Source organism: Maniola hyperantus, chromosome 14 (assembly GCF_902806685.2).
Source record: "Maniola hyperantus chromosome 14, iAphHyp1.2, whole genome shotgun sequence".
NCBI lineage: Eukaryota > Metazoa > Arthropoda > Insecta > Lepidoptera > Nymphalidae > Maniola > Maniola hyperantus.
This window is the reverse complement of record NC_048549.1, coordinates 6,107,411-6,122,864: the sequence shown is the minus strand read 5'-3', so window position 1 is coordinate 6,122,864 and position 15,454 is coordinate 6,107,411. Positions and strand designations below refer to the sequence as shown.

Sequence of the window (15,454 nt, the reverse complement as noted above, 5' to 3'; positions counted from 1 at the left end):
CAAAGCGAACGTTCCATTTTACACAGTCACACGTATATTGTTGTAACTGTGTAAAAAGGGAACTTTTTTAATAACCTTTTTCATGAATGAAAAAGAAATTCAAATTATGCCCATTCAGCCTCAAAAGGCTAAGTATTCGATCACTTTGTACAATTTGATAAAAAATACGTAGATTCTGGGACTGAAGTTCGTAGGTTTGCAGGAAAGGCCTAAAGTTAGTAGATCTACGTAAAAAGACGTAGATGTGGCAACGCTGTGTCTAGGTCTAACAAAGGTTTATATACACTGTAGTCTGTGGGATAGAAAGAAAAGTCTCTCATGAAAGGAATTCAAGAACCAAATTACAACGATGTTCTCTCCACTGAATTGACATTGGCGGAATTATTGCGGACAACAAAACCGCAGTACATAGAGCCATAGACAAGAAAAGAAGAAAGAGTATATAATCACTACGTTTTAAATTAAATAAAATACATCGATGAATAAAACGAATATCTATAACGTTGTGAGAAAATAAGACATTAATCTACCTATAAAAAATGAATATACTTCCTAAGAAAAGGTAATTGTCTTTCCTATAGATATGAAATAATTACTTGGAATAATTTATTATTGATAAGTATTTCTTTTTACTTGCACTATCGTGCATTTTTTCTTTCTCCTTGTGTTTGTCCTGGCTTACACCAAGGTACGCTTTCCTACCAAGTTACTTTCACTTTGCACTGTCTCTCTATAGACCTATCCTCCCTTTAATGACTTTGCATTTGCAACCTTAGATTATATAAAGTTTGCAACGGCTTGTGTTTAATCTGACATCACAATTGTCACTACCAGGTTCATGCAGTTGTAATAACTTAAATATTTTGTTAAAAGGTGGCATGTGAGAACAAAAGAGAATATAGCACGAGTAAGAAAAGATGAAGCAGAAGCAGCAGAAAAGGAACGGCAGGAGAAGATTCGAATCGACAGAGCAGAACGTGAAGCTCGTCTGAGCACACTTAAAAATAAAAGCAAACAAAAGTTGATAGATCTAGATCTTCACCCACAAACTTCAGAAAAGGTTTATAAGGCCCCAGAACATATTAATTTTTTCTCAGACCTTGAACATGCTGTTCAGTCTACTAACAAAGAGCATGATAAGGAATTCAAAGACAAGAAAGAAGAGTACGAGAAAAAAATTGGTTATTTAACATATTTAGGACAAGACACTAATGAAGCCCTCGGTAAGAAAAATTGGTATGAGGTCCCTCCAGGTTTAGCACGATTTTCACGCCCCGGAGATGTTAAAGATACTTATGAAAAGCTTATCTTAAGAGATGCAGATGGAATACCAAAAGAAAAAACACTGGATGTAAAAAATGATGAAATTGCTTGGAAGGTAAAACAACGGTTAGACCCATTGAATACATTCAAGCATTATTGTAATAAGTCTAAAATAGAAAAAGATGGTAAATTAAAGCAAGAGGATTATGTGAAAATTACAGCAGATATAAAAAAGAAACATAAAAATAAATCAAAACACAAGGATGGTGATGAGTCTAAAAACAATCTCCAAAAATTGAGGGAAGCAAGATTGAAGCGAGAACAACAAGAGAAGTATAAAACTGAAATGTTCTTATCTAAACTTAGTGGTGTGAAACCTGAAAGTTCGAAACAAGATAACCCTAAGAAAATCCAACCTAAATACAATTCACAGTTTAATCCTGAACTAGCAAGACAAAATTATAGATAAAATAATGTGTTAACCAGTTGAAGTTCATAGTATTATTATTATCATTCATTGGGCAAAGTTGAAATAACTATAAAGCTTAATATGAATAACCATAACCATCTAATTATCACATATTTGTTATTATTATTATTATTTATTTATTATTTAATTAGAACGGCCATAAAGCCAATTACACTAATTAAAATACGAGTACAAACTAACATAAACATACTTACAAAAATTAACAACTTAAAATTATAAATTTTAAAAAGCAAAATTATAAATTTTCACAAAAGTGCAAGATCTGATCCATGAGGTCAGCCCATTTGTCAGCAAATATGTCACAGCGAGGGGACTCCTTCAGCAGTGCGTTGACCTGGAACGCGCTACCGTGCGACTAAACGGACTTACGAAAAATTTGGAGCGGTGGCGGAGATAGCTGTAATTAGAGGGTGCATAAACGCAGCAGAGCTTGTTGTGTAGTTCAGAGCAGTCAATCACACCCCTAAGAATTTTGCAAATTGTACCAATTTGGTCGCAGTCTTTGTTAAAGCTTTTATTTCACTTGCAATCTATGTAACTATGTCTGACCTATGTTTGTTCAGGTGGAATCTTGCAACTCAATTTTGAAGCAGATATCTTCAACAGATTGAGCTGAAATTTTGTATACACCTTTAGTTTAGATCACAATGCATGGCGGAACACCCAAGATGGCGGACTAGTTATTTTGCACTCCTACAATATGGGTATCAAATGAAAGGGCTTGCTGAGAATAACTCTAAAAATATAGTGACGTCACTCTAAATCCAATATGGCGGACTTCTAAAGATGGCCAAGATATCTTCACCGATTGAGCTAAAATTTTGTACACTTACACGTTTAGTTTTTATGCCAATGCATGGTTAGCTGTATGACATCATTCTGGGTGTCATTTTCAAGGTTATTGAGAATGAATATGATATTATTCTTGAAATCCAAGTTGACCACTGCACCAAAAGATTTTTGTAACTTGAACTTAAGGGGGTAAAATAGGGACATTTGAGTAGTCCTGGCGGATAAAGTCGTGGCCATAAGCTAGTTTATAATAAAATAAATTTATAGATATTTGTAAACCTAAGAATGAAAAATACCAAATAAGTTTATTTTAATAAAAATATATTCTATATTTTAAATATTCTTCATTAGGTACATATTTATATTAGTTATATAAATCTTAATTATTTCCTTAAAATGTATGTAACATTACACTCCTAACACTATACAACCCAAAATCGGGCGGGACAAGGACATTTTACTGAACACTACTAAGGTGTACCATGTAACCTTTATACACTAGGCTGGGTATAACCTACGCTGCGGGCGAAGGGGGAAGGAGGGTCGCTTCTTTTTGTAGTAATAAAGTTAGTAAGTATTCTTTGGTAATATTGTTTTATTTTTGTGAGGCTTGAGTTAATAAAACCAGTGGTAATTTATCTTCTATTTTGCAGAAGGAATAACTGAATGTTTCACAAAAGAGTTGCAACACTCTTATTATAAGTATGCCTTCATTAGTCGATTCTGCACATTTTAATCTGAAATTTTTTATTTTTTTTGTATAAAGCTTATAATAATACCCTTAATAATAATTGATGTACACAAAAAAGTTACGAGCTTAATACACATCACTACCCATATTAGAATACGAAAGTGTTGGTTTGTCCTTCAATCACGTCGCATCGGATCGTCGTGATTTTTTGCATGGGTAAAGTTAAAGACTTAGAGAGTGACAGGCTACTTTTTATCTCGGAAATCAAATAGTACCCAATGGATTAGAAAACCCTAAATCCACGCGGACGAAGTCGCGGGCATCAGCTAGTAATAAATAATGGCGCTAAAAAGTGTAATATTTGAAAACAGTTATGAACTTAGACATACTTCAATAAATAATCAATAACAAAATCGGTTTAAATAGAAAAATACTAACTTGTTCATAGTCACAACTTTAGCATATTTACAAAGAGCGTCGATAAAGATTTCAACACTTTCTGTCTTTGACTGGCGAAGCAATGTATAAATGCCAATCAAAAGAGGATAGCCATCAATATTTTCACCTGGTTTTTTATTTATTAAATCACCTGTAAATATTTACAATAATATTAGTAAAAATCTTAATGGTATTTACAAGGTCTCCCTTTGTTTTTAATCATATCCTGTAGTTTTCATTTTTTGTCATAGTATTAAGCAACTTAAATGTTTTAAAATCTTAACACTGACAGATAGACAAATGTTTAAAAAATTTAAAAAAATCAGTTGTATCATCGTTTTTGGGATTTCCACATGTTGCCGATGGGAAACCGCAACTGGAAAATGGCTACTAACAATATACCTAATATCTTTGTATTATTGATGTTCCTCAAATCAACAAACAAATTTATCTTCTTTGTGTATTGTAGTTTTGCCTCCATCTTTGCCATACTTACTCGTACCTACTAGTGCCAGTCAATGAAAAAAAGAGTTCCTTATAAATTCCTTCCGTAAATAAATATCCTATTACAATGTAAAGGATTATTTAAATGATAAGCAAGCTTGGGAATGAGTTGCTTAACGGCTATGTGATAGTTCTAATAAGTTTAAATAATTCTGTAAAGTGGTGATGATAAAAAGAATACCCAGTTGAGTTTGTTGTGGGCTCTTCTCAGACCTGGGCGTGTTTGGAACCCTCGTAGCTTTAGTTTTAAGTTTGCGTAATAATTATCACCACTATATCTTACAAATCCAACATCTGACTATCAAAAAGAGTAATTTATTACCTATTTTGAATAAATCATTTGACTTTGAATATTTACGATTTTTTTTTTTTAGATTAGTGGGTCTAGCATGCGCAGTAATTTTTATACGAACCAACAAGACTTTGGCAATTTTTTTAAACTTTTACACATTATCACTATACAAAAATTGCATATAAAAATCTAAAATCAAAAATTCAAACTGTACCTGTAGTTAGGCATATTTGCAATCTGGACAGCTGAGAAAATAAAACAACTGCCATCAGGCGTCCCATATCTGAATTTACAAATTCATGGGAATTTTTCACGTAAATCTTTTCAAATGGCTCATTTATTCCACAGCGAACCAAATATTCCTCTAAGCCGCGCAACAGTTCTAATGGAACTGATTTGGTTTGCGATTTAGTACTCTTTTTAATTTCATTTAGTAGCGACCTAAAACAGAAAGTATTTTAAGTTTTATTAACTGCCTATTTGAAATGCTTAAAGCTGGAAGGAAAAGCTGACTGACTGATCTATCAATGCACAGCTCAAACCACTAGACAGATCGAGCGGAAATATGGCATGCAGATAGCTATTATAACGTAGACATTCGCTAAGGAAGGATTTTTGAAAATTCTACCCCTAAGGAGGTAAAACAGGGGTTTGAAATTTTATGCGAACGAAGTTGCGGGAATCTCTTAAAATCTTACGTCAAATTATGAAGTCAATTTTTTTACACCTTTATTACCTGTTATCTCCACCATGCCACTATGATCCAAACAAACGTTCCTCGCAGTGTTGGGGGCAATATGCCTATGCATAACTTTCAGCTTTTACAAAATAACGAAGGTCTGGCACGCCTGGCTCTCTCTCTAAAAGGTTCGTGAATGCGATAAAACATTTTAGGCATAGCCAAGAAAGTAGGAACAACTTACTCATTCATGGTGCGCAAAGAAGCTTCTAAATGTGCGGAGTCAAATTTGCAGCTAGTATTTAGCTGATAAGCGATGTGTTTCCGCAGTATTTGTAGAGTGCCGACAACAACTATCAAATCTGACAGTTGCTGGTATGTCTTGTGCCCTTTAGCAATGACCTGTTGTTCACCAAAAAGTTATACAGTTAGTTAAACAATTAAAAAAACCGGTCAAGTGCGAGTCAGGCTCGCGCAACGAACTACAGTACAGGTTCGGTACTACAGTCGTATTTTCGACATTTTGCACGATAACTCAAAAACTATGATGCATAAAAATAAATAAAAATTTGTTTTAGAATGCACAAGTGAAGCCCTTTCATATGACATCCCACTCGATATAGTTATCTTACTTCGAAAATTGAAAATCCCAATTATTAGTTTATGACCACCAGTTAATTTTTTTCGTGATGTAACCACAAATTCCGTTTTCAGATTTTTCCCCTAATGTTAGCTATAAGACCTCAACAAGATGTCAACGGGAAGTACCCTGTAGGTTTCTTGAGAGACCGACAGACAGACAGACAGACAGACAGACCGACAACAAAGTGATTTTATAAGGGTTCCATTTTTCCTTTTGAGGTACAGAACCCTAAAAATAGTATTAACCATATTAATAATTCCGATTCTGTGATAGCCGAGGGACGTCGGCCTCCTAGTCGGAGGGGTCCAGGGTTCGATTCCAGGCAAGTGCTATTTTTCGGAGCTGTGCATTCTAAGCAATTCACTTGCTTTAACGGTGAAGGAAAACATCATATAAATAAACTTGCATCAGGTTTTTCAGTTCTCCATAATGTTCTCAAAGGTGTGTGAAGTCTACAATCTGCAATTGACCAGCGTGGTAGACTATGATTAAACCCTTTTCATTCAGAGAGGATCCCGTGCTTAGAAGAGAGAGCTGGCGTTGGATTGATCGTGATGATACTAGTAAATATATCGTAATATTAATAAATAGTTCCTTTTCTCGCTATTTTTATTTAAAAAATATATAAATAAGTGTTTTGCGAATTTTATCGATTCTGACAATATTTGCTACTGAGATAGCTTGGGTCCCGGAGAAGGATATCTAAGGCTACTTACTTTTTATCTCGGAAAACTAAAGAATTCCCTTGGGATTTTGAAAATTTGTATGGATGGGCCATACAACCCATTTTGACAAAACTTTGTACAGAGATAGTTTAAATCCCGTAGATGGACATAGAGTACTTTTTATCCCGGAATATCAAAGAGGAACTCTTTGATATCCCAGGATAAAAAGTTTGATATCTTCGCGGACAAAATCGCCGGCAATCATGTAGTGAAGTAATAAACAATTAGAATTCAATCATTAATGAAAATTGAAAACATTTTAATCGTTTTTTTTAATACCTGTTCCAAATCTTTCAAATCAGTGTTGCCAATTGAAATTTTGTCCGGACAAGTTCTGAAGATATTCTGAACATGCTGCAACTGGTTTTTTATCATGTAACCATAAAGAGTGTCTAAACCATGTAGACCAAGCACCCCAATCGCGTCGTTTAGCTTGGCAAATGTTTCCGTGTTTATGACTTCGCTATGGCTTCTAGCGTCGAACCAGGCAGCTGATATGTTTATGTAAATGCACATCCTGGAATTAATGTATTACCAAACATCCAAATGAGTTGATGATAAAGGCGGTCTTATCACTAAAACCGCACGCACAACAGACGGAAACGTTTAAGTGCGGAAACCAGCCCAGAGCGACGAAGAAATCACTAAAACTGCCCGAACATTGCAGGACAAGCATAATATTACATCGCACAACATATTACATACCTAATACTTATCAAATCAGAAATGAGGAAATTCGTAGGAGAACCACAGTAACCGACATAGCTCAGATTGCGAAGCTGGAGTGGCAATGGGCAGGGCACACTTGTACAGCTTGGCAGACCCCCACTAAGTGAACAGAAGACGAAGAGCCGCTGGATTTAGGCGGCGCAAGACTGTGACGTGTGGAAGTATCTACAAGGGACTCATATCGATGATAATACAATGAACCAAAAGCTTAGTTTGCTAAATTAAGCTTTTGGTTCATAGTATATCATGGATTTCCGCAAAGTAACGCCTGCTTCTATACGACGATGATAATAATAGTTCGTATACAACAAAACGTGTAATGTGTAAACAGAATAAGCAGCGATATCTTCTAAAAACTAACTACACTTGGTAAGGTGTGACTAAAGAAAAAACTTATCTACCTTGTATCTGTTATTTGGACGATCTGTCGCGCAAGACTTCCCATGAAACTAGCCGACGGTCCATACAAACTAACGCCTTTTCGTATACTGATTTCCTTCGCTACACTTTGATTGATGATTGCAGACACCTGTGTAATTAATATTATTTGTTTTTAAATGCTTTTTCTGAATTCATGACTGAGAATTGTATATAATATCTTACCTGTTTTTGCCAAATTCTTAAGCCATGAATGTTTATGTAATCTTGAATATATTCCAAGGATCTCTTATAACCGTCCATACTTTCAGCCAATTTTTGGAGGCGAGGCAACAGATTATTTGTCTTTCTCACATGTGGCTCAATGAATTCAAAGAACTTCTTACTGATATGACCATCTAGTTCTCTAAGTAAACCTTCTTCCAGTAATTCTGCGGGATCTACTCTTATTACTCCAACTAATGTTGATCTCATATCCAAAATGCCTGTAAACCGTAAAAAACCCCTCTAAAAAAACCGGCAATGCGTGGACGGTTCCTCTCATCTTGCTAATGTACGTGGGTGATGGTAATAGCTTTAATTTATCTTTATGTACAGTCAAAAGCCAAAACTCGTTTAGCACCTTAATGTTCAAATTCACTTGCACTGCACAGCACGGTTGTGCGAACATCTGACTGTTTGTGTGGCGTGTTTATAGAAAAAGGTCATAAGTGCAACTGGATGCAATGGTTTTGCAGAATTGCTACTCGAATTCTGAGGCCGACCGTACACTCATATCTATACTAATATTAAATGCGAAAATGTGTCTGTCTCGTCCTATCTGTTTAACCGATTTAGAAGGAAAAAGCATTCATCATGGAGACGACCCATAGCCGTAACCAATTCGGAAAATCAAAGAAATTCTACAGAGTTTAAAAAAATATTATTTAGTAATCAATAAATCAATATCAATAAATGGAGAACAAACCTCAAAATACCAAAGTCATTTTTTAAATAAGAATAAACATCTTGCCTGTTGTGAATGTTGAAGCAGAGTGTGTGAGCTTAGCAACTTCCATCCTATGTTCCATCTGAGCATATTCTCTCAATTTCTCTTTTTCTATTCTCGTTGGTACTTCTTTAATCGTCCAAGTTTGAAGGTCTATTATCTTTTCGACAATGTTAAAAACCATTTCTGGGATGATTTGCAATACTTTTTGAATATACTTGATCAGCTCACTGCTGTAATATTGCGAAACTGATACTAGGTCATCAGTTTGCGCCTGATTAATCCGTAGCAAGGGTATTTCCATAGCACTCGCTAACTTCAGAAATAGAGCTCGAAGTCTACTTGTGACTGCTGGGTTTTCTTTAATGCTGTCTTGCATGTACTTTGTGTACAAGTCTATCGTGCACCAGGCGTAACTAAAGTCCGCTACAGTTTCCAATGTCACCAGAGAATCTTCCTTTAATGAGGCAGCTCTCAAAACGTTTTTCAATGCATCTTTACTGTCACAAAGAAACTGGACCACAGTTGAAGTAGTTTTTATACTGTGAAATTCTTCCACATTATCCAATACTTGAAGAAGTTGAGTCACCTTTTTTACAGTTTTTGGTGTAATAGGTTCATTGAGCGATGAAATCTGTTTTGCTATGTTTGCAAACCAAAGCTTCAATTGCTCATTTTCAACTACTTTTGTATATGGATTCGATCCCGAAAATAATTCAGATAGATTGTTGATTGCCTCCAAAGCGAGCTCTTTATTTTTATTCCAAGTATCACTTCTAGAATCGAGCAACTTCCTCAAAAACTCTCTAACTTTTAATTCTAACTCTGCCGTACTTATCAGGAGCTCGAGAATTTTGAGTGGGTCATAGCTAGATTCTTTTGTAACTAAGTCCTTTAGTTGTTTACTCTTTTTGTTACTATCAAAGAATATAACATCACTGTTATGCAACAGTAACCAGCGCAAAACATGATTTGAATTCAAAATTACGTTTAAGATTTTGCTTATATTGTCTAGAACAAACTCATCAGTAAATGTGCCTTCCTTCAACAGTAAATGGGTCTTGTTGATAAGCAACTGTACAGAGTTGCCTCGTTTTGAATAAATTTCCTTGACCATTTTTGTATTACAAGTATTGCTGAGGGAATTTTTAGCAGCTTTAAAGTTTTCCCAGTAATCAACTAAATTCATGGTAACACCCATGTAAATTGGTATGATCCAGTTACATGGGAAAAACTTATCTACAATCTCTCTCATTTTTGTAGTGTCACTGTGCAAATAGTGAGGGGTAAAAAATAAGCAGACAACCAGCATACTGGCCTGAGTGGCGAGAGCAGACGCCTGGTGCTCGGGAATAGTATAAACAGCTAGCTGGTTGTATATATCTTCAGATCTCAACTTCCCTACAACCTTCTCCATAAAATCTGGATGGATTGGAACACGACTGAAACAAAATGATACATTAATATTGCTCTCTGTTTCTACCAATTCAATCATTTCAACTCACACTTCAGAAAATATCATATACATGCTTTTTGTTTAATTAATAAAAGATAACTACGAAAATCATAGAATACCTAAAATATTCAACTGGATAATCGGCAGGTCTTTTTGCCTGTATCTGATTATAGCCGGTGTCCCTCAGTAGCTTGCAAACATCGTCAACATTTGACTGAGACTGATTTGTGCTGTAGCGGTAGAAGGCAACTAGCAGCCTCTCCCTTACATATCCAGGTATGTACAGGTCACACAGCAGAAGCATAGCTCCATACAAATATAAGGATTCACACTGTAAATGTGGCAAATGAGCAGTAAGTAAATACTTGAGAATATTGCTTGATTTACTCAAGAAAAACTTGCTTAATTTATAAAAAACCTTTAATTTTTTTTTTTTTAGATTTAGCTCCAGACTTTTGTGAATCACTTCCGACTGACAATGAATGGGATCCTAGTTATTATTTACAAGATTTACATGTATGTAATGTTCCAGACAAAACTGTTATCTGGTGAAAGCTATGGGTATTCGCTAAAATAAACCATCAACAAATTCATAAATAATGCACATCAAATTAAATTAATTAAAAGGCCCAAAACGAAATCGAAGCACTCTGACTTCTCGCAATCTTATTTGTCCTACCTTTGAATCTCATTGCGATTCACAAAGAAATTCAAAGGTAGGAAGCTGGCGAAAGTCCTAAATGAAGCGACCCCACGAAAATAGAGTAGGTAAAGCTGAATGAAGAACGACGAACAGTCTTATTTAAAAACACATGGATGGATGCATGGAGTTTTTCAGACAAAATCATTGTTATCTGATATTTTTTAGATAAAACTACTTTTGAGCAAGCTCTAAAGTCAAAATTACTTTCGATTGTTTTTTGGAGTTAAAAGTAGTTTTGACCAGCGGGGCGATTGTCTAAAACCTGCATCAATCATTATTACAATCTCAATTGTTCTGATTGGCTGAATTTGAGAGATTCTTGTTGCAACAATGAGCAACAATGCATTGTGGCCAATAGTGAGCGAGCATTAATCAATCAGAGATGATTGCGATCGTGACATTGTAGCTGTCAAACAACCGCGGTAGGGCCACTGATAGAGTTTTGACTGTAACATATTATATTATATTTTTTAAATATTATATCAGGGTATCATGAGTTAGATATAAAGAGTGACTGTCATCAATAAGAATTTACATATATCTCTATTAATTGGGTAATCAATAGATATTATAAGTCAGGTAACATACCAACAGTTGTTTGCCCTCAATATCTTTCATTACTGTTTCGATAGTTTGTTGGATGAAAGCTCCATCGTGTAATTGTTCTACAAATGTATTCAGATCTACAATATACTGATAGATATTTTCAAAAAGTAAGTAAAATCGAGTTATCAGTTCAAGGTATTTTTCTTTTAAGTCATCATCTAAATCTTGTAGTTTCTGTAATTAGAGTACATATTCAAGACATTAATCTATAATTAGATATCTTTGCTCTTATTTCTAATCCTAAGATTTCGGAACTGTATACAAACAATCCCGGGATTTTAAATCGCAAGGAAAAATCGCAAAAATATGTGAAAATCTAAAGTTTTGGGTTTTTAAAGACCTAAATCTAAGCAGACGAAGTCGCGGGCATCAGCTAGTATGTAATAACATAATCAGTCACATTTCTCATAACTATAAGAATCTTATTTAAATTGTGAAGATACTAAGCTCTAACAAAAATAGGAATGCATAATTTTTATCTATATACTTTCTATTACTATATTACAAAATATGTGAATCTGTCTGTTACGTTTTCACAGACCAAAATTTGGTACAGAGTTAGCTTGCATCCCAGAGATGGACATAGGCTATTTTTATCCTGGAATATTCCCATGGTATTTAGGTAGTTGCAGAGAATGCACATTTAGGTTCAAATGAAATTGAAGGTACAGTCAATAATCAAACTTGTATTGAATTATAGCCCAGTTAGAACCTAATAGATTAATTCTTTCTTAATAATTTAAAAAAAATCACCAACACATTTTGAAATGAGATTGAAATAGGACTGCGATTCCAGAATTTTGGATTGAATCCTCTAACTATAATGTTATTTAAAAAATATATTAAGTTAATGCCTTACTGAATTTGTGCTAATCTTCTTTTCTTGAACTTCTGATACTTTAAAATAACTAAAGTCCATGATGACATCTTGATAATTTTGTTGAATCTCTTTACTTTCTAATCTGAAAGCAAAATATTAAATAATTTTATTTTTTAATGTACCTAGTTTTTGGTAAAAAAGTATGGCAGTCTATTTTAATAGTGTTGCATATATCAACTAACTGTAGTATAGCAACAAATAGTTTCATAGCATTTCCTTAGCAATTAATTTTATAATACAGAGTAAGTAGTCTGACAAGGTCGTACTACTCTGCAAGGGTGACTTTTGTCGTGGTGGCAATATAGATTATAGACATTACTGAGCCACACTTAATAATTATGTAGTCTAATTCCAATCCCTGAGCCCCAGCAGCATTGATGGGTAAGTGAACCGTGGCCTAGCGATCAGTTGCTCAAGCTCCGATTCCCAGATGCGAATCCTACCCCTACGTAAGTACGTTAAGTATTTAAAAATATATAAAGAAATTTCTTTGAAGCTTGGTAAACACTTAAATTACAATAATTATAAATAGTTAAATATACATACAAAAATACTTTGGGAATGTGATCTTTCAGCCTTAATATTTCAGCCAATATAGCATTTCCATGAGAAACAAGTTTTAGTAAATTTTGAGCACAAAGATTATCTTCTGCTAAGAATACCCGCATCTTATTAAAAATTGATCTCCATTAATATTAAATAACGCTAATTTAGCTAATGTACATTTCCTTGATAAACACCGACCAGAAAAAAATTGATAAACAAATTGAAAAACAACTGTAGTCTGTGGTGGTCTGTGTAGAAAAACAAAACAATAAACCGCAAAAGTGTCACAGACATGAGCATAGATAACACTATAAAGAAGTTGGAAGACATGAGCAATGTGGACATGAGACAAGCACCAAAGAACTTGCATGTACTAAACTAGCGGCACGCTATGATGGCCGGTTTGACGTTTGTCCGCTCATGAAGTTCCGTATTAATTGATAACGACTTTGAAGGAAATAATTGTATTACTTTATTGACGATAGTGATGTGCAGAGATTCATAAATTTTATCGAATGTAGTTTTAGGTTTAGGACTCAAAATTTATTTATTAAATTGATTTCTTAAATGTATACAAGTGTAGAAAAATCAGTTTGCACCATTTAAGGGGTGAATGTACTTGTGAATATGAACAATTTTCACTATGTGGACAAACCTCTGAAATCGCAAAAAAATATCAATAAATTTTTAAAAATGGAATCTAATACGATCGTCACATAGGATCGCTGGCTAGCACAACTACTACCTCCGGCAAACTCGCGTCAATGCTCAATGCAAAACAAAGCAGTTTCGAATTGACGTTGCTTCGAAAAGTATAAACTGTCAGTGCAATGCGATTGTGATATAGTTTTGACCTGGCTTTGGATTTCAAATATTGATACTGCATTACTGTTGACCCTTGCTCGTTAATTTGGACTCTGTTCAAGCCCTTTGTTGTGGATTTCGTCGATATGACCGAACGTACGCAGAGAACTGTTCTAAATAGTCAGACACGTGAGTTCCTAATACGCCTTCGTAACTATTTCGATCGTGAAGCTCAAAATGGAGGGCCAATTTTACCTATAACGTCAGTGGTTGAACGCGTAGCTGATGCGCTTAATATTGGACAACGAACTGTTAGACGGATAACTAAAAAAAAATATGGCGAGACTGGCACAGAAGAAAATAAACTTCACACACCAAAAAAGAGAAAACGAGCAAAACCAGTCGTAGGCATCGATAGCTTTGATGCCGATGCTATCCGAAGACATGTTTACGGCTACTATTTACAGAAGGAGTATCCAACAAGAAAAAAGTTGGTGCATTCACTGAAGGAAGCTGGATTATTCTTCGGTGGGGAAAGTTCTTTAACGAAGATTTTGAAGACCATTGGATTTCGATACAAAAAATGTAACAAACGCAAAATATTGATGGAAAGATTTGATATAGCGATGGCAAGGTATACTTTTTTACGGCAAGTGAAAGAAATCAAAAATTGGCAAAATGTTGTGTTCTTGGATGAAACATGGCTTAATGCTAACCATACTGTAGGCCGTTCTTGGAACGATGACACAGCAGCATCTACTTCCAAAGTTCCTGTAGGAAAAGGATCGCGACTTATAATTTGTCACGCCGGAACCATCAACGGGTTTGTCGAAGGTTCTCTCATGGCTTTTGCGTCAAAAACCACTGGAGACTATCATGAAGACATGAATGGAGAAAAGTTTACTGAATGGTTTACCTCAATGTTGTGTAGCCTCCCTGAACCATCTATTATAATTATGGACAACGCCCCATACCACTCGATGCAAATTGACAAGCCACCTGCCCAATCCCAAAAGAAAGCTGATATCGTCGCATGGCTTCGTAAAAATGGCGTAGATGCAAACATGAATATGTTAAAAGCGGAATTAGTACGTCTTTTAAAAGAAAACAAACCAACCAAGATCCGATACGTCATTGACGAAATAGCATTAGAACATGGGCACAGAGTTATACGGTTACCGCCTTACCATTGTGAGTATAATGCGATTGAGTTGGTGTGGGCTCAAATTAAGGGATATGCTGCAAGACACAATACAGAACCCCCATTTACCACAAAAAAAATGCTAAAATTATTAGAAGAAGCTTGTGAACATGTGACTAAAGGAGACTGGGAAAAGGTTGTGAATAGAACTGTTAAATTAATAAGGGAAGATTATGAAAGAGATGTGAAAATAGATAATATTATAGAAAACGAACATATAATTATTAATGTATGTGATGATAGCAGTGACGACAGTGAAAATAGTAGTATGGACGAATCTGATTAATTATGGCCTTTTGTGGCACCTTTTTCGGTATCTTTTGTATTCATATGTTTCTTGTGTGCATATAAAGTATGTATATTCATTTTCGTTCAAATATTCAGTTCGTTCAAATAAATTAAATAAACATATACATTTTTGTTTTATTAAACCTATTTAATCAGGTACAAAAACAAAACTTAATTGTTTTTTGTTCGAGAATAAATTGACATTCCACATCACTATTGTAATGTGTCAAACCGGCCATCATAGCGTGCCGCTAGTGTAGGTACTAATTATTCATCCAAGCAGACAAGGTTCTTATGGCACTTGATTGAAGTTGACAGAGGTGCGTATAGAACAAAGGCTGCCAGCAAAAAAATCTCC

General features: G+C 34.9%; 3 protein-coding genes across 4 annotated transcripts in view; 2 read left to right on the top strand and 1 right to left on the bottom strand.

Moving 5' to 3' along the window:
* LOC138403290 (uncharacterized) overlaps positions 1 to 15,454 on the top strand; it is a 190,854-nt gene that overhangs the window by 150,462 nt on the left and 24,938 nt on the right. The gene's annotated exons all lie outside the window — the stretch shown is intronic.
* On the top strand, positions 284 to 3,133 carry LOC117988047 (leukocyte receptor cluster member 1 homolog). The gene is made up of 2 exons (XM_034975137.2): positions 284 to 562; positions 874 to 3,133. The coding sequence occupies exons 1-2, from the start codon at positions 540 to 542 to the stop codon at positions 1,730 to 1,732; spliced, it is 882 nt and encodes a 293-aa protein (XP_034831028.1). The 5' UTR covers positions 284 to 539; the 3' UTR covers positions 1,733 to 3,133.
* Positions 2,846 to 13,039, bottom strand: Strump (WASH complex subunit strump). Of its 2 annotated transcripts, XM_034975183.2 has the most exons (12): positions 12,804 to 13,039; positions 12,237 to 12,339; positions 11,360 to 11,551; positions 10,188 to 10,399; positions 8,637 to 10,054; positions 7,850 to 8,109; positions 7,648 to 7,775; positions 6,797 to 7,034; positions 5,394 to 5,551; positions 4,685 to 4,911; positions 3,675 to 3,825; positions 2,846 to 3,282 (listed from the first exon to the last, which is right to left on the bottom strand). In XM_034975183.2, exons 1-12 carry the CDS (start codon positions 12,923 to 12,925, stop codon positions 3,141 to 3,143), a joined length of 3,351 nt encoding a protein of 1,116 aa, XP_034831074.1. In that variant the 5' UTR covers positions 12,926 to 13,039; the 3' UTR covers positions 2,846 to 3,140. The 2 variants fall into 2 exon arrangements, with proteins under 2 accessions (XP_034831074.1, XP_069359283.1); XM_069503182.1 differs by lacking the exons at positions 2,846 to 3,282; positions 3,675 to 3,825; positions 4,685 to 4,911; positions 5,394 to 5,551 and adding an exon at positions 5,618 to 6,352.